Below are 24,462 nucleotides of genomic sequence, written 5' to 3'. Positions count from 1 at the left end.
CAATTGTTGAGATACATTCTAAATAGCCATTGTGAAGCATTCTAATATCATTTCAGAAAAAGGAGTAAAATTCTACCGTTAGCCCATCAATTCCTGGGGCCTCATGTATAACGTCGTGCGTAGAACTCACACTATAACATGACGTAAGCACAAAAGCGGGAATGTGCGTACACACAGAAAAATCCAGATGCATAAATCTGTGCATTTGCCAACTTCCACGTTCTTCCGCTACATAAATGCCAATCAGTGTGACAAGTAATGCACGTGCACGCGCCTGCTGCCCCACCCCAACTCCATCCAGAATTATGCCTCTTTAAATATGCAAATTAATATAAATATCCCTTAAGCTCAGTGTTCTTTGAAAAGGCAATGGCAAAAGCATGAGGGAAAATAATTTCAGTGAATACCAACTGGAGACAAGGAAAACATACTATTTGTTGGTTTAAACAGTGGTATAAACAAAAGGAAGTTGATCGAGTGACATAGCATGTCAGAGAAACTCGAAAGCTCAAGTTCACAAAGTTGCACAGTGCCCAAAATAAAAAAGTTGTCAGATCTCAAAGTCGCCGTGAAAAGGCGAGTCGTAGCCCACCGTCTGAGTGTCATATAAAAGCTTATTAGGGTACAGAGAAAAAAAAAAAAAGCACACAGTAGGAAAAAAGCATGAAATGACAACTTTAATCTTGAAATTTCCACTTTAATCACGTAGTTTATTTTGTCATTAAAGTAGATCATCATAAACTTCATCTCAAAATCATTTAATTTACTAGTTTTTCAAATCCCATCGTAACTAAAGTAGCACGTTAAATGCTTTGTTTTGTATGTGTTCTATGTGCTCTGTGTGTGAATCACTACGGCTTTCTCTTCCTCTGACAGGACACAGAATCCATTACATTTGTGATATTACAGCTCTCTGAATAACTAAAATACTGAGATGTATACTTGATATAATTTTCATGATGATAGGAGTTAAAGCATGTTATTAAACATGGGAACACGGCTGTACAGTGATTGTTCCTGCCTCACACAAGATGCTTGCTGCACCGTGCGCGACCTTCAATAAAATAATTGATTGCAGCAGTACTGTCTCTTTTAAACATACTAACCTCAAATTCCTGTCCTTACTTTTCTTTCTCCAAATACCCAATTGGCATACAATCAGCTCTGTAATAGACGTTAAGCCATCTGTAAGCTTAGAACGCCGATTCTTCAAAACTTTTAAGGAGCATTGAAATATCTTCATGGTACGTGTTTAATTATTTTATCCATCTATCCATCCAGTGTTGCACCAACCTCAGCAAATATACAGTTTGAGGTAGGAACAATTCGTGAATGGAGTGCCAGTGGCTTGCTAGCACTGTGTCCTCACATGTTTAATTATTAACAATATAGATGAATTTAAATGAAGTTGGTTTTATCTGTATAATATAATAAACATATTTTGCTGCATTTCATCTTAAAAATATCATCATCATCATATGTAAATACACGCTTTATAAAGTGGCTCAGGTTGTGCAATATTATAACTGTCGCAAGTTTACAGTGGCGTGATTGTACTTATAAGTACAAATAGTTCTACAAGGAGCACTTGATGGACTGATTGAGTGCATTTATACTTTTTGGGATGAAACTGTTTCTGAACTGCGAGGACAGGCTCTGAAGCGTTTACCGTATGAGTGCAGTTCAGTAGACAGCATGTGCTTGATGCTGTATACAAACAATTCTCTTTCCGATCAGCTGCTGCTGTGATTCACACTCAGATACAGTGATATAAATACTCTGAGTGGTGCAGTGGCAGTAATATGGAAAAAGATGATCCGCTGTGGCAGCCCCTAACGGGAGCAACTGAAAAAAGGTGGAATGAGAGTAACAACGCTAAAGCAGCTATTATATTTACAGTAGAATAGTTTGACCATTCTGTGGACCATTATATTGTTACAGGTTAATTACAATTGGATGCATTAAACTAATAAGCAATATGCGGTTAATTTCAATGTATTTATAAAGCCGCGTTAAGGATGTGGAGCTGAAAAAGAAAGGGTAACCACACAGGAACAGTAGCACTGCTTTGATGCTGGGTGCCGCCAGTCTGCAAAACCGAGCGCCAGAACTTGCGTACGACAGGGTATGAGCTACCGTGGAAATGTGCGTGGCTTTATGCCAAGTTTAGGTTTTATACATCGCGATTTGAACGTGGAAACATTCTTATGCAGCATTTTTGTGCGTACACACCATTTAAACATGAGGCCCCTGGTGATTTGCCCCTGGGCATTTGTCTGATTGCTTTGTCCAGCTCATCAATTCTGAGGTCACTGTCTGTAAGATCCTTCAAATCTTCCTCCAGTGTTTTAATAAAACCTTTAATTTTCCCAAGAACTGCAGTACCATTATCTGCTGAATAATTTGACTTATAAAGGTTGCTGTAAAACTGTAATATTTTCTCAGTTACTTGGTCTTGATAATCAGTTGTAACCCCCTTGATAATCAGTTTTTGAATTTTATTTTTGGCTTGTCTCTGTTTTACCAAATTAAAGAATAAGGAAGAGTTTTTTTCCAACTCTTCAATCCATCGGGCTCATGAGTGAAAAAAAGCAACCGTTAGCTTTCTCTGAAAACAGTTTGTCTAATTGAGACTGAAAATTGTTTAGTTGTATTTGTTTCTCCAATGTTAAATCTAGTCTGCAGCATAATTTATTAATGCCCTCAATAATGTTTTGATGCTCATATTTTTTTCTGTTTAGTAGAGGATTTGCTTATTTGAATTGCCACCTGTTTAATTTTTTAAATAAATTTGACATTTCCAGTTGGCCAATTTCCTCAATTAATTGTTTCACTTCAGTATAAAAGATTTCATTATTCAGAAGGTTGTTATTGACTTTCCAAATAAGATTGAGGTCCCTCTTTAGTTAATGAAATGGACAAAGAAATCACACAGTGATCAGTGAGAGGCGATACTGAGATTTCACACTTTGAAATATCATTAATCAAATTGTTTGAAAATACCAGTAATCTATCCTTGAACATTGATCATTGTTTGAGGTATTAAACCAAGTGTATTGAGTAGCAGTGGAATTTTTCAGTCTCCAATAGTCACACAGGCTGACTTTGGTGACCATGTTAAGAATATTATCATTAAAAATGTGACATGATGCCCTAGATGGAAAGCGGTCGAAGAAGGTATCAGATTCAACTCAGATGCAGTTGAAGTGCAGACTTTCAGCTTTAATTCAGTGGGTTGAACAAAAAGATTGAATAAAAATGTGAGGCAACTAAAGCATTTTTTTAACACAATCCCTTCATTTCAGGGGCTCAAAAGTAATTTAACAAATTAAATAACTGGAAATGTTAATATCTAATACTTGGTTGAAATCCCTTTGCTGGCAATGACAGCCTGAAGTCTTGAACTCATGGACATCACCAGATGCTGGGTTTCCTCCTTTTTAATGCTTTGCCAGGCCTTTACTGCAGCAGCTTTCAGTTGCTGTTTGTTTGTGGGCCTTTCTGTCTGAAGTTTAGTCTTCAACAAGTGAAATGCATGCTCAGTTGGGTTAAGATCAGGTGACTGACTTGGCCATTCAAGAATTTTCCACTTCTTTGCTTTAATAAACTCCTGGGTTGCTTTGGCGGTATGTTTTGGGTCATTGTCCATCTGTATCATGAAACGCTGCCCAATCAATTTGACTACATTTAGCTGGATTTGAGCAGACAGTATGTCTCTGAACACCTCAGAATTCATTCGGCTGCTTCTGTCCTGTGTCACATCATCAATAAACACTAGTGTCCCAGTGCCACTGGCAGCCATGCATGCCCAAGCCATCACACTGCCTGACTCCACCGTGATTTACAGATGATGTGATATGCTTTGGTTAATGAGCTGTTCCACGCCTTCTCCATACTTTTTTCTTGCCATCATTCTGGTAGAGGTTGATCTTGGTTTCATCTGTCCAAAGAATGTTTTTCCAGAACTGTGATGGCTTTTTTAGATGTTCTTTAGCAAAGTCCAGTCTAGCCTTTCTATTCTTGAGGCTTATGAGTGGCTTGCACCTTGCAGTGCACCCTCTGTATTTACTTTCATGCAGTCTTCTCTTTATGGTAGACTTGGATATCGATACACCTACCCCCTGGAGAGTGTTGTTCACTTGGTTGGCTGTTGTGAAGGGGTTTCTTGCTTTCTTTCTCAGGATGTACTGTGGACGAAGGTTCGAGGCAAACAGCAGGCAGACAGCAAATGTAAAGTCAGTTATAGTATCACTGACAGTCACCAGCAATAGCCCAATCTTGGTGGGTTAGTTTCCTTTTTATAACAGAAATGTTCACATTTTACAGAGATAGCCTATCACGAGACAAGGTTACACAATTCTTTGGAAGGATTTAGTAATATGGCCAAAAATTACAACACATTTGTTCAACCACTAAAGATGAAGTGAAAAAGTCTGTGTCTGTTGATTTTACAATCCTAGATGTTTGTTAAGATTAACAGTTTCCTGAGTACAGACTAAAAGGTCAGCAGTTTGACAGAAATCTTCTTCCCCTCCCTAGGTCAAAAGGTACTCAGCCCAAGATTCTTTGTTCAACTATTATTTAATATATTGATTAAAATTTTTATTATTCCACAGTACCAAACTGTAGATTTTGCCATTCGTAATTTTCGCAGCTTAAGGATGGCTTCTTTCACCTGCATGGAGAGCTCCTTTGACCGCATGTTGTCTGTTCACAGCAAAATCTTCCACATGCAAGTATCACACCTCAAATCAACTCCAGGCCTTTTATCTGCTTAATTGATAATGACATAACGACGGACTTGCCCACACCTGCCTGCCCATGAAATAGCCTTTGAGTCAATTGTCCAATTACTTTTGAGCCCCTGAAATGAAGCGATCGTGTTAAAAAAATGCTTTAGTTGCCTCACATTTTTATGCAATCTTTTTGTTCAACCTACTGAATTTAAGCTGAAAGTCTCCACTCCAACTGCACCTGAGTTGTTTCATTTAAAATTCATTGTGTTAATGTACAGAACCAAAATTAGAAAAAAGTTGTCTCTGTCCAAATTTTTATGGACCTAACTGTATAGTTTGAACCCTGAATTTCTGAAACTACCATTATCCAATGTCCATAAGAGTCACTTTTATAGTCTATGACATTACCCAGAAACCTATTAAATAAAATCATCACTTCAGCTGAATGAGATGTTCCATGACTAAAGAAAACAGAGTCTCCCCACTGTATTTTCCAGAACTTAGTGTCTGCCTCCACTGAATGGGTCTCTTGAAAGAAAGTTAGCCTTTTGCTTCTTGCAGAAAAGAAAATTGCCTTGCATTTCAGTGTTTTTTAGCCCCCTAGCATTCAATGAGATAAAAGATAACATAAAACACATCAATAAACTTTGTGAATAATCAGGAAAATTTAAGACACGCAGGAACGAGCACCTGTGTACTTCGTATAAACAAGTAGTGCAATAACTCTTTACAATCAGGGAACATGAAATATTAAAGCTGACTTAACTTCAGCATACCTGTTGTTAGTCATTTGCACTAAAACATAAGTAACATGATAATTATATTTGAATACTAACCCTCACCTATTCTGTTTCTTTTCTCGGTACCCAAATGTGGCAATTGGTGCCACGGCCCACCTGCCAAGTTGTTTTCCTGCCTATGGTAAAGTCATCCCTGATGGAGGATCACAGGAATCATGGGACAGAGGGGTCCTTTCATCGGAGCAACGTTTCAGCCGTGGCATGGCCAAATGGGGAGGCAGCTAGATGGATGAGGTCTCCAGGGCTCTAAAAATATCCAAACCTAATTATGTCATATCATCTACTGTTAAACCGTACTTCTAAAATTTTTATTATTATGCTGTATTAAGGAATTGTTCTGTTCTGTGTATTGTATTGTATTGACCCCCTACTTTTGACACTTTTGCCCAACCTACCTGGAAAGGGGTCTCTCTTTGAACTGCCTTTCCCGAGGTTTCTTCCATTTTCCCTACAAGGTTTTTATTGAGAGTTTTTCCTTGTCTTCTCAGAGAGTCAAGGCTGGGGGGCTGTCAAAAGGCAGGGCCTGTTAAAGTCCATTGCGGCACTTCCTGTGTGATTTTGGGCTATACAAAAATAAACTGTATTGTATACTGAGAAGTGAAACATAATGTTCAGTTTGGGTCCACTCTTTAATTGTCAATCAGAGCGTAGCTTTCCATCAAAAACGCTCTCTCTTTCCCCCATACTCGTGGCTTCCTGGACCAGCGGCCACAGTTTGGCTTGAGCCTCCAGGTTTTTTTGGAGAAGTCTCCCATTAAGCAGATGTTCATCTCTTTGCAGACTCTCGTATTTCTTGATTCCTTCCAGATGTTGTCCCAGACCGATCTCATGCCAAACTGGATGATTATGGCTCTCGGGGTCATGGAGGACGTAGCATTTCCATTTCTTCCTGATCGATGCACAGTGTCAACAGTTTATCTCAGTCTATCTGCAGACATAGGCACAACTCTGGTGAGTATCCCAATGACTTTCTCTCTCGTGTTTTCATCTTCTTTCTTGGGAAGACCAGTTAGCCTCAGATTCCACCTTCTCTTGTAACGAGCTTGTTCCTCACAAGAGCTGCATAGAAATTTATTTTCTTTCTGAAGCTGAACAATTTTGTCCTGGAGCTCAGCTGTTCCTTCTTTGTTTTTTCTTATTTTTGCTATGTTAAGATCAATACACTTTTCAAACTTTCGCAGCAGCACCATCTGTTGTCCATCTTCTGCACTAAAATGTTGACTGTGTGCAGGATAGCAGTGGTGGTGTTCTCATCCTCCATTTTCTGGGCTCGTGTCCCTTTTATTTTCTTCAAGTTCAGACCTTTTGTTGGTGTGTGAGCCCAGTTAATTTTGTGTTCTTTGGAGGTTGTTTTGCCGACTTTCAGGTCTTCAATGTCGTCGTTGTCACACACCTCTCTGAGCACCGACAAGTTGTAATCATGACGACGAACCATCTTATTCACAGTGTAGTTACCAAAAAAGATGAAGTAATTACAGGAATTGGCTAAGTAGTTGGTTATTTGGATACTGGTTAACTTAGGTCCACAAAGTCAGTCTCATGAGACCACAAATACTGGGTTATTGAAGGGGAAAAAAAAAGTTCACAAATCCAGGACTAAAACTAAAGTTCCAGAGCCTGTAAAAAGGTTGCTACTCACTCCATCTTGGATCCTCCCCCCAAAGTTAAAATGAGTGCAAAAGTGCAGCCTGCACTTAATGACTTTAACAGGTAAGTGCCTTACTGATTATTCTTAGGACTTTTTTCTTTAAAGCGGTAATGCCTGGTAGGTGGATTTAGTGTGCATTTTATTTAATACATTATTATGTCACTTTTTTTTCCTTTTGGTTACACTATTTTGTTGTGGGCACAGCCATGTTGTTGGCAACAAGACCCGTTGCAGGTCATATGACATTTCAAAGCTGCAGTGATGTCACCCTATTTAAAATGGCAGCGTGTCAAATCAAAGTCTGGACTCATTCTTAAAATTAAAAAAGAACAAAATAATACTAATAACAGTCCTGAATCAGGGCAAAGTTTTTGTTACTTTGACTTTGATTTTGTCAGTTATTTTCTGGTGTTTTGGCTTTAGTCTGGTTTTGTTAACATTTAAGACTTTTTGAATGACCTTGTTCTCAATATAGCTATAAAATGTCTACTCTTTTGGCCAAATTCCATCTTGCAGAACATATACTAAATGTGTTAATGATGGTCTTCACAATTTTGTGTGGTATTTACAATCCTTTTTCATCCTACTAAACTGAAGCAAATTTTTTGAAGATGCAGATTTAGGGAGTGAAATCGGCTAAATCAAAATCTTAGCCTATGCAGGGGCAAGGATCAAAACCTGTTATAAATGTGTTTGAATTCTGCCAGAGCCATTCTGGTATGTTGTTTTCATCATTCATTTTTTTTTTTATTTTTATTCATTTTAATACTATTTATTGACGTTCTTACTGCACCATATTCCACTTTGTAGTGGTTATTTTAATTTCAGGTGTTGTCATTTTAGGAATTAATTGTAGTTTATAGCAAAGACACCTATTGCTTGTCATGTTTCACCAACACGGCTACATGTGACAAGATCACACTAATATTTGTAATAGTGGCGTACTATAATTAATATTAACATCAAAGCTTTGGATTTACGTAACAAAAAATAGAGTAAATTGGCAAAGCAAATGACAAGCTATCAGTGTTGGATCTTCTTGTAACTATTTTCTGCTTAATGTTTTAGGTTTTGTCAATTAATTTTTTTGGTGATTCTTCTGTTGTCAGACCCTTGACTGTCTCTAGTATCATTTGTATAGGGGGGTTTAACTGTTCCATCCATCCAAATGGAAACCCAAATAGCCAAGAAGGCTGTGCGATCACCTGGGCATGCTAGGGTGAGAAAACAGCTCTGTTGGATGACCATTACTCAGTGTTATTAGTCGTACCATCCATCCATCCATTCATTCATCTTCTTCCGCTTATCCGAGGTCAGGTCGCGAGGGCAGCAGCTTGAGCAGAGATTCCTAGACTTCCCTCTCCCTGGCCACTTCTTCTAGTTCTTCTGGGAGAATCCATGTCCTGGGTCTTCCCCGGGGCCTCCTCCCAGTTGGATGGAACACCTCACCAGGGAGGGCCAGGAGGATCCTGATCAGATGCCGAGCCACCTCATCTGACTCCTCTTGATGCGGAGGAGCAGCAGCTCCACTCTGAGCCTCTCCGGATGACTGAGCTTCTCACCCTATCTTTAAGGGAAAGCCCAGACACCCTGCGGAGGAAACTCATTTCAGCCGCTTGTATTCGTGATCTCGTTCTTTCGGTCACTACCCATAGCTCATGACCATAGGTGAGGGTAGGAGCGTAGATCGACTGGTAAATTGAGAGCTTTGCCTTACGGCTCAGCTCTTTTTTCACCACAACAGACCGATGCAGAGCCCGCATCACTATTCACAACACGTAAATCTGTTATACAGCTCAAAATCTCTAAAGCTGACTTTCTTAATGTTGTAAGTCTCAATTACACAACTCTAAGCTCTGCTTACTGTACTTAATCTTATGACTGCTGCTCTATAGAATTCTTTTCATTTCCTTTGCTTGAAGTTCCATGCATCTTATTATTTGTAGCCAAATAGATGATTCCTTGTTTTTGTTGCTTTTTAACTTCAATCCCTGTCATCTGTATTAATATAATACTTTCCCAGTTTGTACAAGGTTTTATGTTCATATGTCTTCACCCCCACAGCCTGTCTGAATTCTTGGCCACCACAGGTACAGGTTTTAATCACAATAATGTTTCTGTTGTAGATTTTTTTTTTTATTATAAATGCACAAGTGGATTCTCAGCACTCCAAATGTCATTGCTGGTCACTGAAAGTGTTTTAAACAATCTACTAGAATTAAATATCAAATTATTAACATAAACATAAACAAACATGAAGCTTTCATTTTGTGTTAGAGTACCAGCTAACTCGTACTTTGATTCCTCCTTCTAATTAATATTTCTGTTTGCTGCATCAGTTCCTTTTTGTATGCATAAAGTGCCAAATGTTCTTTGTTTTGAAAACACTTTGTCTTTCTGTAGACATTTTCTTTCTTTAGTACTTGACCTGCAAGTGCAGTGACCAATATTCAGCTCCTTAGAAGTTTCCATATTTTATTAGTGTAAAACATTGATTCACAATGGATTTAATTTTGTTTTTTTTTGGTACTGGCAAACAGAACATTACTCTTTAAGGTTAAAGTGAAAACAGATCTCTGTAAAGTGATCTAAATTAATTACAAAATATAAAACACATAGTTGATCGCCTAAGTATCCCCTTTAATATGACAACCTTAAATCAACACTGGTGCAGCCACTTGGTTTTAGAAGTCCCATAATTAGTTAAATGAAGATCACTTGTCTGGGGTTTTATTTGACTGCAGTCTAAATGCACTTCATCTGGAAAGTCCAACTTGTGGTGAGTCATTATGGTGGCCTAACCAACACAATGAAGACAAAAGAACATTCCAAGAAACTCTTTGAAAGGGTGATTGAAACACAAATTAGGTGATGGAGACAAAAAAATATCCAAGTCCCTGAATATCCGTTGGAGTCCAGTTAAATGAATCTTTAAGAAAATGAAAATAGTATTACAGCTGTAAAATGCCTTGAGCAGACATTCCACAAAAACTCTGCGATCATGTTAGATACAGACTAGTGAATGAGGTTGCTAAGAGATCTGTGAGAACAATAAAGGAGTTACAAGCTACAGTGATGTTGGAAAGACCGAAGAAAACAACTTTTGCCCGGGTGCTTTACCAGTTACAACGTTATGAAATAGTCGCAAAGAGAAAGCCTCTGTTTAAAAAAAAAAAAATTTCAGCTATAATGTTCCAGAATGCTCATGGGAGACTCTGAAATCCACTGGTGTTCTGTGGTCTCATGAGATCAAAATTGAGGTTTTTGGCCATCAGACTAAGCCCCATATTTGGCGTAAGCAAAGAGTGCGCAATATCACAAATATCCCATCCCCACTGTGAAGCATGGTAGTTGCAGCATCATGCTCTTGGGATGCTGATCTGCAGAAGGCCCTGTAAGGTTTGTGAGAGAAGAGAGTAAAATGAATGCATGAAAATACAGGGAAATCCTGGAGAAAAACCTAATGTAGTTTGACTGAAGCTTGTGGCTTGGGAGAAGATCCATGTTCCAGAAATGGCATAAAAACAATAGTAGTGTCCTGGAGCCATGTCAGATCCCAGTGCCAATACTTATTAAGCATCATAGAGTAGGAAAATTGTCCCTGCTTACTCAAAAATTTGGTCTTACACACAGGAGCATTTTATTTTTTTGCCCAAATTTAGGAAACTACTCTTCACCAGGATTTAGGAGAGCTTATGGGCCACCCTACAGTATCTTGCTAGGAGCTGCCAGAAGATGATGTTAAGGAAGAGATAGGAATGCACATCCCAGAAAAGGCTAAATGTTTTGGAAATGCTTTAAAACAATTAACTGGTAAAAAGATATCAATCTGACAGAGATGGTACAATATTCATTATGATCCTTCTATCTACATGCCAAAATGAAAGTGTTTGACATTACACTTTTTAACCATAGGGAAAATGAAAACTTTGCAATAGTGATGATTTGAGTATGTCACATTCAACCACTTCTTGAAATGTGCACCAAATTTTCAACTCCCTTTCAATGTGTGAGGTAATACAGATTTTTACATTTATCCACCAGTCCATGTGAGAATAGTGTTAACACTAGTTACATTTGTGCTGTTAGCACACATATAAAAAGGCATATGTACACACAGGTGATCATGGATGAAAATTGTGTTGTAGTAAGCCAGCACTTCACACTGAAGATAGGAAGGGCTAGATGGGTGATTGATAGCAAAATGTCACACCGTCATACTGAGCCTTGCATTCCATGAACCCCAGGAACATTCAGTTTACAATTTACACGCCTGGGAATGTTGAAAAAGGCGGAGATTAAATTGGCTTAATAGAACCTCAGAGATGATAAGGGAGATAACAGAGAGTGGTACAGCATACAACTCTGGAAAATAATCAGGAACATTCGAAGAGTGAACACAACTCAAAAGCAACACTTGAACATCTGTGGCTATTTTCAGACGCTAGTTTGTGAGGTGTTTCCTGTTACAATTACAACTTTTGTCTTTTCTCTTCACTGAGTTCGGGCACAAAACACTGTGAACAATTTTCAGTTAATTTACACATATATATTATACTATTTTACTAAATGTAGAACTATTAAATATAAAAATACAGAATCGGTCTGCCGTGGTGAGAAAGGAGTTGAGCCGTAAGGCAAAGCTCTCAATTTACCAGTCGAACTATGTTCCTACCCTCACCTATGGTCATGATATATATATACCTATGGTCATGAGCTATATGGGTAGTGACCAAAAGAACGAGTTCGCGAGTACAAGCGGCTGAAAGTTTCCTCCACAGGGAGTCTGGGCTTTCCCTTAAAGATAGGGTGAGAAGCTCAGTCATACGGGAGAGGCTCAGAGTAGAGCTGCTGCTCCTTCGTATCGAGAGGAGTCAGATGAGGAGGCTCGGGCATCTAATCAGGATGCCTCCCTGGTGAGGTGTTCTGGGCACGTCTAACCAGGAGGAGGCCCCAGGGAAGACCCAGAACATGCTGGAGGGACTATGTTTCTCGGCTGGCCTGAGAACGCCTCGTGATTCTCCCAGAAGAGCTAGAAGAAGTGGCCGGGAGAGGGAAGTCTGGGTATCTCTGCTCAAGCTGCTGCCCCCGTGACCCAATCTTGGATAAGCGGAAGAGGATAGTTCACTTGAGCAAAGCTAAACAAATATAAAAATAACACTTTTTATGAATCTGGTGTTTTGATTTTATTCCTTTTGTATCTACAGTACGTTCTAAATGTACATTTTTTTATGTGCCCCTTGTTACCATTTATTAAACTCAGTTTTCAAAACAGTAACACAGCAGTCAACACTGCCTTACAGCTCCAGTGGACTGAGCTCGAATCTCAGTCTGTATGAAGTTTGCACATTCTCCCCATTATTCATATGGGTTTTCCCTGAATAGTCCATCCCAAAGACTTGTAGATCATGCTGTTTTTTTACTGTAATTTGGTCTATTGTGAGTGTGTGTAGATTAGTGGGCCCAGGGATCGACTGGCATCTTGGACAAAGACAACTCCTGCATTACATCCACATTGATGGTATTTGGTCCAGAATCCATTACTCTGAATCAGACTACCCAGTCTCAGGGAATAAATTAATTGATGAGTGGATGAAAAGTTATCACTGTTAAAATTCTACAAAATCTGAGAAGAATTTCATTAAATTTCTGCCTTAACTTTAGGTTTCTTATCTTTATATTTACTACTGGCATTTCGGTGTCCCATTTTTAAATCTGTATAAAATGTTTAATTCAGTTAATTTTTGTATAGAGCTATTCATTAAGAACAGGATCAAACCACTTTCATAAGCTTATATCTATAATGCAATAATCAAAATTTTTAAACAATATATTCTTTTGTATCTCATATATAAACGTCTATGTGTGGAAGTGTGTGTGTCTGTCTGTCTGACGCGGAAGTGTGAGGCTATATCAATGAAGCTCAAAGAGCCGGCAAGGCGGCTCCAAGTTAACAAGTTGGAGACAAACTTGCTTACCTGCTGATAGACAAGGTGGGTGAGCACATCCGCAAAACAAAACCTCCGAATCTGCATTTCAATTTTTTTTTTGTGATGATTTCAATAGTTTCTTGGTGCCCAGGCTTTTTTTTACAGCACAGGCAATTTATAACATAAACTTAGATGGACATAAGAAAGTGGGCTAGAGAAAACCAAAAACTCCAGTAAATAGCATTCCTGTTGAAATTAAACCTCTGGGGGATGTAGAGTCACATGCAAAGGTTAAACAAAGTCATAGTCCTGGTGACATTGACCAATTGGCACCCATCCTGTTCTAAACATTCTAAAAAATTTTAATTATATTGTAAGCAGTCAAAGACAAAGATTAAGTCCTTTGACCATGTACAGTATAACAAGGTTTCAAATGTCTCTTGTGTCACTTCCCAGAATTGTAGCTTAGCAGTACAAACAGTTATACCGGGAGCACTTGATGGACTGATTAAGTATGTTTATAGCTCTTGGGATGAAGCTCTTTTTGAGTCTTCAGGTCCATGCAGGAAAAGCTCTGAAGTGTTTGACAGGTGGGAGAAGTTCAAGTAGACTGAACAGATGGCTGAGCAGAATCCATGCAGATGTTGATGACTTTCCTTACACAGCATGTGCTATAAATGTCCTGCTGGGCTGGGAGCTGTATCCTGATAATCGTCAATGCTTTCGACACAACCCATTGTAGAGCTTTCCAATCAGCTGCTGTAGGCTTATGAGTGCAAATGTAGTTCATGTTATTTAAAGAAGATGTAAATTGTAACACACAAAAAAGATTTGTTCCACTTTTATTATGCTATAGTCTCATATTTATGGGAAAAGTTTTACTAACCCTTGTAGCAAATAACGTCTGTGAGACAACAGGAAAAATACTGCTGTCGGCATATCCACAAGAAATGAACAAAAGTGATTTTGTTTTTACCATGCCTCCTGATGAGGAATGACCATGGAGCATGGGGAAAACCATAGAGAAAGGTGAAGGAGAAACTTCAGACGTCTTACAACATCATCTTCTGCCTTTTCAGATGAGGACCAGAGATGTCTTAGAAAAGAAACAGCAACCACAAGTTCCTGGGAGTCTATTCAAGCCAGTGAGTACTTCTGATTGTTTGAGCACTGTTTCCTACAGACAGAGAACAGGAAACATGAAAGGCACTTTTGACATGGTAAACAAAGGAAATTTATTTAATTGGATTTTCTTTTTATTTATTACTAGCAAAATACCCGTGCTTCGCAGCAGAGAAGTAGTGTGTTAAAGAAGTTATGAAAAGAAAAGGAAACATTTAAATAATAACGTAACATGATTGTCAATTTAATTGTCATAGGCTTATTTGAGTTTTGAGAGTGAATTTGATGATTATAAAGAGTTTATGATTGTAAATGTTGTGTATGAGAAATGCACATTTTTAAATATAAGGATCTCTTTGTAAACAATGTTTACAGTTGGGCTGTAAAATGACAAACCTGTCTGCTGAGCTTACTCTTGAGCATGCAATGTATAGTTGGCCATGTGAGAAGCAATCTTGTGTCAAGTCAATGCAGACCTTTTTTAGAGTCTGGCCCTGTGACTTATTTATTATCATAGACTCTTACTGCAATTTGGAGGCGTTTGAATTGGAATGGGAGATCAGAGGGCATAACGGGGATACGAGGAATAAATAGTCTCCCCTGAGTCAGTTCCAGTGAAGACAGTTGCCTCAATGAGGTTCTTGTGCAGAGATTTGATCTGAAGCCTGGTGCCGTTACAAAGTTTTGGTGGTTGTAAGTTCGTAGTAACATAATTGGTGCACCGTTCTTCAAAAGTAGAGTATGCGGCGGCATGCCCGGAGGATTAAGAGTGTGAAGAAACTCTACTGGATAGTGCACCGTGTCCTCTAGTTATACAACAGAGTAGACAGACTTGTATGTTTTTGTTTCAGAAGTTAGTTGGTGAAGTAAAATGGTGTTTATGTGGAGTCATGTCATTTTTTGGTGTTAGAAGAGCTCTCTCCCTCAACCATGAGATGTCCTGTTCATGCAGATTTCATAGGTTGGGGTAAACATTTTCAATAAACATTTGTGAGGGATTCACCAGGAGGCAGAGATTGTTGTGAACATTGATTTTACAGTTCTTCAGTTAAATTGCCATCACCTATTTTAATGAGGAGAGCAGCAAACTTTTTTTTCTTGCAGTTCAAGTAAACTAAGGTAAGAAAGTTGGTCTTAGGCCATAGGTATGAAGACCTCAGACATGCTTTAACTTCGTTGGCGCATCTTCCTCTTGGGACTACTGGTAAGGGCTGCTGGAAGTCTCCAGCCAGTAAGACTGTCAAGCCTCCCATCAATTTTTTCATTTTTCTGATGTCTTGTAGGGTCCTGTCTAAAGCCTCAACACCTGCTTTGTGTGCCATAGTACATTCATCCCATACAATGAGCTTACAATCACGCAGCAGTTGCACCATGGTGCTCTGCTTGGATATGTTACACGTGGGGAATTGGTATGGGTGAAGTTTAGAGGTAGCCTGAAAGAAGGAGCAGTCCTTCCACGCTTGAAGCGGTGGAGTAAAGAAAAAGGGTGCAGTGAGCACGAAGAACAGCTGAGGAAAGTAAGGAAGCGAGTGAGGAGGCATATGAGCATGGGATGTTGGGAATGTATATAGGCAGGGAGCCAGCCATGTGGTAGGTGCATGGACAGTGGCCGTGCGGAAAAAGGAAGGGAGACTGGGGATGGGCCTTGTGCATCTCTGAAGTGAAATAAATCCTCTGTTAACGGAAATAAGGAATGAAACCACCAAAAGGAGAGGTCAGTTTCAAACGTTTCGTGCGGCATAATGGTGAGAACCGCCAAAAAGACGTTATTCTCAAAAGTTTGTTACGGGGCATGGCGCAAAATGTAACATACTTAACATTTGTAAGTACAGTGTAAAGGATGAGCATGGGAAATTTGGGCTTCCTACGTACATTGGAAGAAATAGTGACGAGGGGTTTCCCATATATATATATAGTTTAGGGGTATACCTGTCCACCAACCCCAACACACTTGGGTGTTGCAATAGGACATTAAACATACATAACTTTTGTAATTACAAGGCAAGAAATGAGCATGCAAAATTTCCGCTCCCCACCTATATGAAAAGTGGGACAATTAGCAATGAGTCAGTGAGGGCTTTGCCTTTCATATGTATGGATCACCCTTGGGCACTGATTTTAATGGTATAGATTTAAAGGGGTTATTTATTGATTTTCAAATATGCTTTTTTTTCACACTTCAGCACATTCTTCTAATTTTAAAGTCTTGTTTGCATGATAAGTCTCCCAGGTCTATCCACAGTTCATGACTATTGCCATCCTGGATAAACACTGATACTGATGGTTGCAGGTCTAGGTCATCACACAAACATTATAGTATTAACTGAAGTAACTTTTTACAAGAAGTCGTACTGCAAACATTATTGTGATTGCTATTTGTGTTTGTAAATTTCACTCTAGGTCCTTTAGCTTCCTGATAGTGTCTCCTTTACTTTAGATTGGCTGTGGCTATGCTTATATTTAACCTACGTGCACAATAATTATATATTTAAGCAAGAGCTGAATTTATTGGTTATTGTATCTTTTTCTAACATCTCAATCTGACATTAGGTCACTAAGTTTCAGGACTGCATTTTATTTTTATAAGGTGCCTGACTTATCATAAAATAAAGATTCTCCACAAAGAGTTGGGGAATGTCCCCATTTAATGTCCAGAAGACATTGCAAAGAAATATATGAAAAAAATGATCAAAAACTCAAAAAAAAAAAAAAAAAAGCAATTGACAAATTGTAAGTGACATGGTGTTTATATAGAGAAATATGGGTGATGGAAATGTTGTGGCAGGAGATGACTTCGTAATAGGTGAACGGAAGTGATGTCATCATCAGGAGACCGGAGTTGATGTCAGTGTGGATGTGACAGAAGTGATGTCATCAGCGGAAGCCAAAGGTAAAAGTGACGTTGGGCAGCCATCTTGGAAATCCGGAAGTTTGTGTGGTGAGTACATGGGATTATTTTTCTTCTTTTGGTCTGATGAAAAAGAAAGAGAGGTGTTAGTACCACAAATCAACCCTTCATCTTTCGATGTTTCACTCGCCTTTGGGCTTGTTAACTGTCTCCAAAGCGCATGTGTGTGACAGACTGTAAAGCGGAACTTCCATATTTGAATGAACACAATGACACATTAGAACAATCTGGATAATAACAGGCCATTTAGCCCAAAGCTTGCCAGTCCTATTCAATAATACTTCCAAAATAACATTGTCTAGTTTTGAAGGTCCCTAAAGTCCTTATGTCTATCATCCTATTTAGTACTTGGATTCAACAGATTCCATGTATCTATGGTTCTCAGTGTGAAAACAAGCGTGAAAATTTACCCCTTAACAAGTTTCCAACTGTGTCCCAATGTCCTTGCTGAACTAACTAAACTAACACCCTTGATTCATTTCACTGATTCCTTTCATAATTTTACACACTTCAATCAAGCCACCTCTTAACATCCTATTTGTTCATACTAAAGTAGCACAGCTCTTTTTTTTTCTTTTAATTAATTTTATTGCAATCCATACAAAGCAATCAAGTTTTTACAAAAAGAAAAATTGAGTTAAGAACAGATCGATCCCCACCCATGAGAGAGAGAACAAGCCAAACGGCGTGAAATTTAAGGCTTGTAAACATACCTAAATTAATATATTCTCTGTGCTTTATGAACTTATTTTAAAATATTACTGATTAGATCCTGCCATAGTTTGAAAAAGTCTGTATGGATCCTCTAACTGAGTATTTGATTTTTTCCAATTTCAAATAGTATAACACATCAGTTTCCCACTGACTTAAAAGAGGAGAGTTAGGATTCTTCCAGTTTAGCAAAATAAGTCTGTGTGCCAAAAGTGTAGTGAATGCAATCACAGTTTGTTTGTCCTTCTCCACTTTAAGCCCCTCTGGAAGAACCCCAAACACAGCTGTTAATGGGTTAGGAGGGATTGTGAGTCCAAGGCTGTCTGAAAGGTAATTAAAAATCTTTGTCCAGTATGATGTTAATTTGGTGCAGGCCCAGAACATGTGACCCAGTGAGGCTGGGACTTGGTTGCAACGTTTGCAGGTTGGATCATGCCCTGGAAACATTTTGGAGAATTTTAGTCGAGACATATGTGCTCGATATATAATTTTGAGTTGTATAATTGTATGCTTTGCACATATGGAGCTTGAGTGAATTCTCTGCATTGCTACTTTCCACTCCTTTTCTGATATATTAATTGAGAGATCTTTTTCCCAGTGTCCTCTTGGATCTTTGAAAGGGAGGGATTGTAAAATGATTTTATATATTGTAGAGATGGAGTCTTAAGTCCTTGAGACTCAACAATACTTTTTCCAGCGTGGATGAGGGTGCAAGATGAGGAAAATCTGGAAGGTTCTGTTTAACAAAGTTCCTGATTTGAAGATAGTGAAAGAAATGTGTAGCTGGAATGTTAAATTTGGAATGTAATTGCTTATATGATGCAAAGACATTGTCTATATAAAGATCTTAGAGTTAATCCCAGTTTTTTTCCAGATAATAAAAACTGCATATGTTTGTGAAGGTTGAAAGGTTCTCTTGCAGAGGTGCCACAGATAGAAGCTTCTCCATCTTAAAATGCTTTCTTCATTGGTTCCAGATTCTAAGTGAGTGGAGCACAATTGGGTTATTTGTATATTGCCGATAACATGTGTTTATTAGAGCACAGAGCAAGGAATACAAAGAAGTACTGCAGGATTTTACTTCTATTGCGGACCAAGCCTGTGTATGTTCTTCTATTTGTGTCCAGGTTCTTATCGCCTGTATATTTGCTGCCCAGTAATAAAACTGGAAGTTAAGTAGAGCCATGCCGCCTTCTGCCTTTTGTCTATGTAGGGTCGCTCTTTTGATGCGTGAATGTTTTGAATTCCAAATAAATTATGTTATTGTTGAATCTAATTGCCTAAAGAATGATTTATTAATGTATATTGGAATGTTTTGAAATAAAAAAAGGAGCTTAGGAAGAATATTCATCTTAACAGTGTTAATTCTTCCAGCTAGTGTGAGATGAAGGGTTGACCATCTATGCAAGTCTTGTTTAATTTTTTCCATGCAGATGGCGAAATTTTGTTGATAAAGAGCTTTATGTTTACTTGTGATGTTTACCCCTAGGTATTTAAACTGTTCTGCAATGATAAAAGGTAGGTTATCTAATCTAATAATTCACTGGAAAGAGTACACTTTTATTCAGATTAATTCTGAGACCAGAGATCTTTTGAAATTCTGTGAGTTCTGCTAAGACTGCAGGCACAGAATTTTATGGGTCCGATATATACAGTACCATATCATCTGCATATAATAAAATTTTCTGTTCCAGTCCTTCTCTGCTAATCCCCTTTATTATAATAATAATAATAATACATTTTATTTATACAAGGCGCCTTTCAGAGAACTCAAGGACACCGAACAAACAATAAATAAATAAAAAAATAAAAAACACAATTATAAACAACTTAAAACATCAGAAAATCTAAAAATTAAAACCAAACAAAACCACTATAATTAGGAGGAAGAAGAAAAAGCCATTTTAAACAAATGTGTTTTAAGTTTACATTTGAAAGATGAATATGATTTGATATTTCAGAGATCCGCAGGTAATGAGTTCCAGTGCTTGGGAGCAGAACGGCTGAAAGCTCTGCTCCCCATGGTGGTCAGACGGGCGGGAGGAACGGTCAGATGGGTGGAGGAAGAGGATCTAAGGTTACGGGATGGAATGGTAACATGTAGAAGGTCAGACAGATATTGAGGTGCGAGGTTATGGATGGCCTTAAAAGTTAGTAGCAGAATCTTAAAATCAATACGAAACTTGATCGGGAGCCAATGAAGCTGCTGCAAGACCGGAGTAATATGGTGAAAAGATGGGATTCCAGTAATGATATGTGCTGCAGAATTCTGGACTAACTGAAGCTTATGAAGAGATTTATTAGGGAGACCAAAGAGGAGTGAATTGCAGTAGTCCAGCCGAGAAGTGACAAGACTATGAACAAGAATGGCAGTAGTATGAGGAGTGAGGGAGGGACGAATGCGATTAATATTACGTAAGTGGAAGTAAGCAGACCGGGTGATGTTATTAATGTGACATTGGAAAGATAGAGTACTGTCGAGGATGACACCAAGACTCTTGACCTGAGATGATGGGGAAACAACAGAGTTATCAATAATAAAAGAAAGATTATTGGTTTTGGATAATGATGGTTTTGAACCAATGAGGAGAACCTCAGTTTTGTCACTGTTTATTTTAAGAAAATTTTAAGAGAACCAGGATTTAATTTCAGAAATGAGTGAGGGTGGTGGAAAAGAGGAGGTGGGTTTACAAGCAAGGTAGAGCTGGGTGTCATCAGCATAACAGTGAAAATTAATGTTATATTTGCGAAAAATATTGCCAAGGGGAAGAAGGTAAATAATAAAAAGAGGCCCCAGGACAGAGCCTTGGGGCACACCAGAAGTAACAGCGGTGGGTTGGGATGTGAAAGTTTTAAGCTATATGAACTGAGTGCGGCCTGAAAGGTAAGATCTAAACCAATCAAGTGGAGTGTGAGTAATGCCAATCAAAGATAATCTATTAAGGAGAGTGGTATGACAAATAGTATCAAAGGCCGCACTCAGATCAAGAAGGATGAGAATAGTGATTAGACCAGAATCAGCAGCCATAAGGAGGTCATTAGTAATTTTAACAAGTGCCGTTTCTGTACTATGAAGGGGGCGAAAACCAGACTGGAACTTCTCATATAGATTATTGTGAGACAAGTGGGTGTGAAGTTGGATAGCTACTATTTTTCAAGAATTTTGGAGATAAAGGGCAAGTTAGAAATGGGGCAAATTATTGAAATTAGTAGGATCACAACCAGGTTTTTTTAATATTGGGGTTATAGCAGCAGTTTTGAAAGATGAGGGAATAATACCAGTAGTAAGAGAAGAGTGAATGATGGCAGAAATAAGAGGGACTAGAGAAGGGAGGCAGGCTTTAACCAAAACTGTAGGCAGGGGGTCCAGCTGACAAGTAGATGACTTGGATTTGCAGATGAGATCTGAGATTTCAGAGGAAGTGGGAAGCTGGAAAGAAGAGAAAGAGTGAATAGGTGAGTGTAGTTCAGAAGAAATACAGAAAGGATCTGGACCAAGGTGCTGATGTATCTTTTGGATTTTCTCATTGAAAAAAGACATAAGAGAATTACAGAAGGCAGTTGAGTAAAGGTGAGATGGTAAAGAGTCTGGAGGTTGTGTAACATTATTAAGTAAAGAAAACAAAGACTTGGTGTTGCCTGTATTACGAGTAATTGACTGAGTGTAATAATTAGATTTGGTTTGAGCTATACAATCCTTGTAATAGAGTAGATGATTTTTATACATCTCTTTGTGGACAAAGAGTCTGTTTTTTTTAAACAAGCTTTCAAGTTGCCTGCCTTTAGCTTTCAGAAGCCGAAGTTCAGGCGTAAACCAGGAGGCAGAAAAGGAAAAGGAAACAGATCTGTTTTTTTTTTTTAATTTTTATTAGTTATTACAATCCATACAAAGCAATCAAGATTTTACAAAAAGAAAAATTGAGTTAAGAACAGATCGATCCCCACCCTGAGAGAGAGAGCAAGCCAAAACGTTAAATTTAAGGCTTGTAAACATACCTAATTAATAAAAATTCTCTGTGCTTTATGAACTTATTTTAAAATATTACTGATTAGATCCTGCCATGTTTTGAAAAAGGTCTGTACAGATCCTCTAACTGAGTATTTGATTTTTCCAATTTCAAATAATATAACACATCAGTTTCCCACTGACTTAAAGAGGAGAGTTTGGGTTCTTCCAGTTTATCAGAATAAGTCTGCGTGCCAACAGTGTAGTGAATGCAATCACAATTTGTTTGTCTTTCTCCACTTTAAGCCCTCTGGAAGAACCCCAAACACAGCTGTTAATGGGTTAGGAGGGATTGTGAGTCCAAGGCTGTCTGAAGGTAATTAAAAATTTTGTCCAGAATAATGTTAATTTGGTGCAGGCCCAGAACATGTGACCTAGTGAGGCTGGGACTTGGTTGCAACGTTCGCAGGTTGGATCATGCCCTGGAAACATTTTGAGAGTTTTAGTCGAGACAGATGTGCTCGATATATAATTTTGAGTTGTATAATTGTATGCTTTGCACATATGGAGCTCGAGTGAATTCTCTGCATTGCTACTTTCCACTCCTTTTCTGATATATTAATTGAGAGATCTTTTCCCAGTGTCCTCTTGGATCTTTGAAAGGAGGGATTGTAAAAGGATTTTATATATTGTAGAGATGGAGTCTAACTCCTTGAAATTGAGCAATATTTTTCCAGCATGGATGAGGGTGCAAGATGAGGAAAATCTGGAAGGTTCTGTTTAACAAAGTTCCTGATTTGAAGATAGTGAAAGAAATGTGTAGCTGGAATGTTAAATTTGGAATGTAATTGTTCATAGGATGCAAAGACGTTGTCTATATAAAGATCTCTAAGCAAGTTAATTCCAAATTTTTCCAGATATTAAAAACTGCATATGTTTGTGAAGGTTGAAAGAGGTGGTTCTCTTGCAGAGGTGCCACAGATAGAAGCTTCTCCGTCTTAAAATGCTTTCTACATTGGTTCCAGATTCTAAGTGAGTGGAGCACAATTGGGTTATTAGTGTATTGCCGATAACGTGTGTTTATTGGAGCACAGAGCAAGGAATACAAAGAAGTACTGCAGGATTTTACTTCTATTCGGTCCAAGCCTGTGTATGTTCTTCTATTTGTGTCCAGGTTCTTATCGCCTGTATATTTGCTGCCCAGTAATAAAACTGGAAGTTAGGTAGAGCCATGCCACCTTCTGCCTTTTGTCTTTGTAGGGTCGCTCTTTTGATGCGTGGATGTTTTGAATTCCAAATAAATGAGGTTATTGTTGAATCTAATTGCTTAAAGAATGATTTATTAATGTATATTGGGATGTTTTGAAATAAAAAGGAGCTTAGGAAGAATATTCATCTTAACAGTGTTAATTCTTCCAGCTAGTGTGAGATGAAGGGTTGACCATCTATGCAAGTCTTGTTTAATTTTTTCCATGCAGACGCGAAATTTTGTTGATAAAGAGCTTTATGTTTACTTGTGATGTTTACCCCAGGTATTTAAACGGTTCTGCAATGATAAAAGGTAGGGTGTCTAATCTAATATTATATGCTTGAGAATTCACTGGAAAGAGTACACTTTTATTCAGATTAATTCTGAGACCAGAGATCTTTTGAAATTCTGTGAGTGCTGCTAAGACTGCAGGCACAGAATTTTCTGGGTCCGATATATACAGTACCATGTCATCTGCATATAATGAGATTTTCTGTTCCAGTCCTTCTCTGCTAATCCCCTTTATCTGATCAGTATTTCGACAATGTATTGCCAGTGGTTCAATGGCAATGCAAACAGCAGTGGTGACAAGGGGCATCCTTGTCTAGTGCCACGTTCTAGTTTAAAGTAGTCTGAGCAAATGTTGTTGATGCAAACTGAAGCTTCTGGGTTAGTATACAGTAATTTAATCCATGCACAAATGTTCGGGCCAAACCCAAACTTCTCCAATGTAGTAAAAGGTATTTCCATTCAATCATGTCAATGCTTTTTCTGCATCCAATGATAATAATATTTCTGGGGTGTTTGATTTAGTTGGTGAGTATATTACATTAAACAGGCGTGAAGATTTGAAGATAAGTGTCGGCCCCTAATAAATCCAGTTTGGTCTTGTGATATTACGAGGGAGCACTTTCTCCATCCTTCTAGCTATGATTTTAGAGAGTATTTTAACGTGTTATTCAGAAGTGAAATTGGTCTGTATGATGCACATTGTAATAAGTCCTTATTTTGTTTTGGAAAGACAGTGATTAGTGCTTGGCGAAAGGTTTGTGGAAGAGATTGGTTATCTCTGGCTTCTGTAAATGTTGCTAATAGGAGGGAGCTAGCTGAGCGGAGAATTTCTTGTAAAACTCTGCAGGGTAGCCATCAGGGCCTGCTGCTTTTCCACCTTGGAGTGACTTTATAGCATCTAGTAATTCTGATAATGCCAGAGGTTTATCAAGTTCCTCCACACTAAAAGCGTCTATTTGTGGTATCTGTAATCTACAGTATCACAGAAATGCATTAGATTGTGTATTGTCTTCTTTAAACTCGGTAGTATATAGGGATTTATAGTAGTCTCTGAAAGTGTGCATTATATTTTTGTGTTCGATGATTTTATCTCCGTTCGTTGGTAATTACGAGATTGCGCT

General features: G+C 38.3%; 1 protein-coding gene across 1 annotated transcript in view; it reads left to right on the top strand.

Annotated features, from left to right (window-relative positions):
* Positions 1 to 6,353: 6,353 nt before the first annotated feature.
* Positions 6,354 to 24,462, top strand: part of fgf16 (fibroblast growth factor 16) — a 162,770-nt gene continuing 144,661 nt past the window's right edge. Inside the window, exons 1-2 of the mRNA XM_039765747.1 lie at positions 6,354 to 6,487; positions 14,194 to 14,259. Of these exons, the coding sequence (XP_039621681.1) occupies positions 6,433 to 6,487; positions 14,194 to 14,259 (121 nt within the window). The 5' untranslated portion in view covers positions 6,354 to 6,432. The remainder of the gene's footprint in view (positions 6,488 to 14,193; positions 14,260 to 24,462) is intronic.

The sequence above is a fragment of the Polypterus senegalus genome, chromosome 10 (genome assembly GCF_016835505.1).
Source record: "Polypterus senegalus isolate Bchr_013 chromosome 10, ASM1683550v1, whole genome shotgun sequence".
NCBI classification, from domain to species: Eukaryota; Metazoa; Chordata; class Cladistia; order Polypteriformes; family Polypteridae; genus Polypterus; species Polypterus senegalus.
This window is presented reverse-complemented; position numbering and strand designations above follow the sequence as displayed.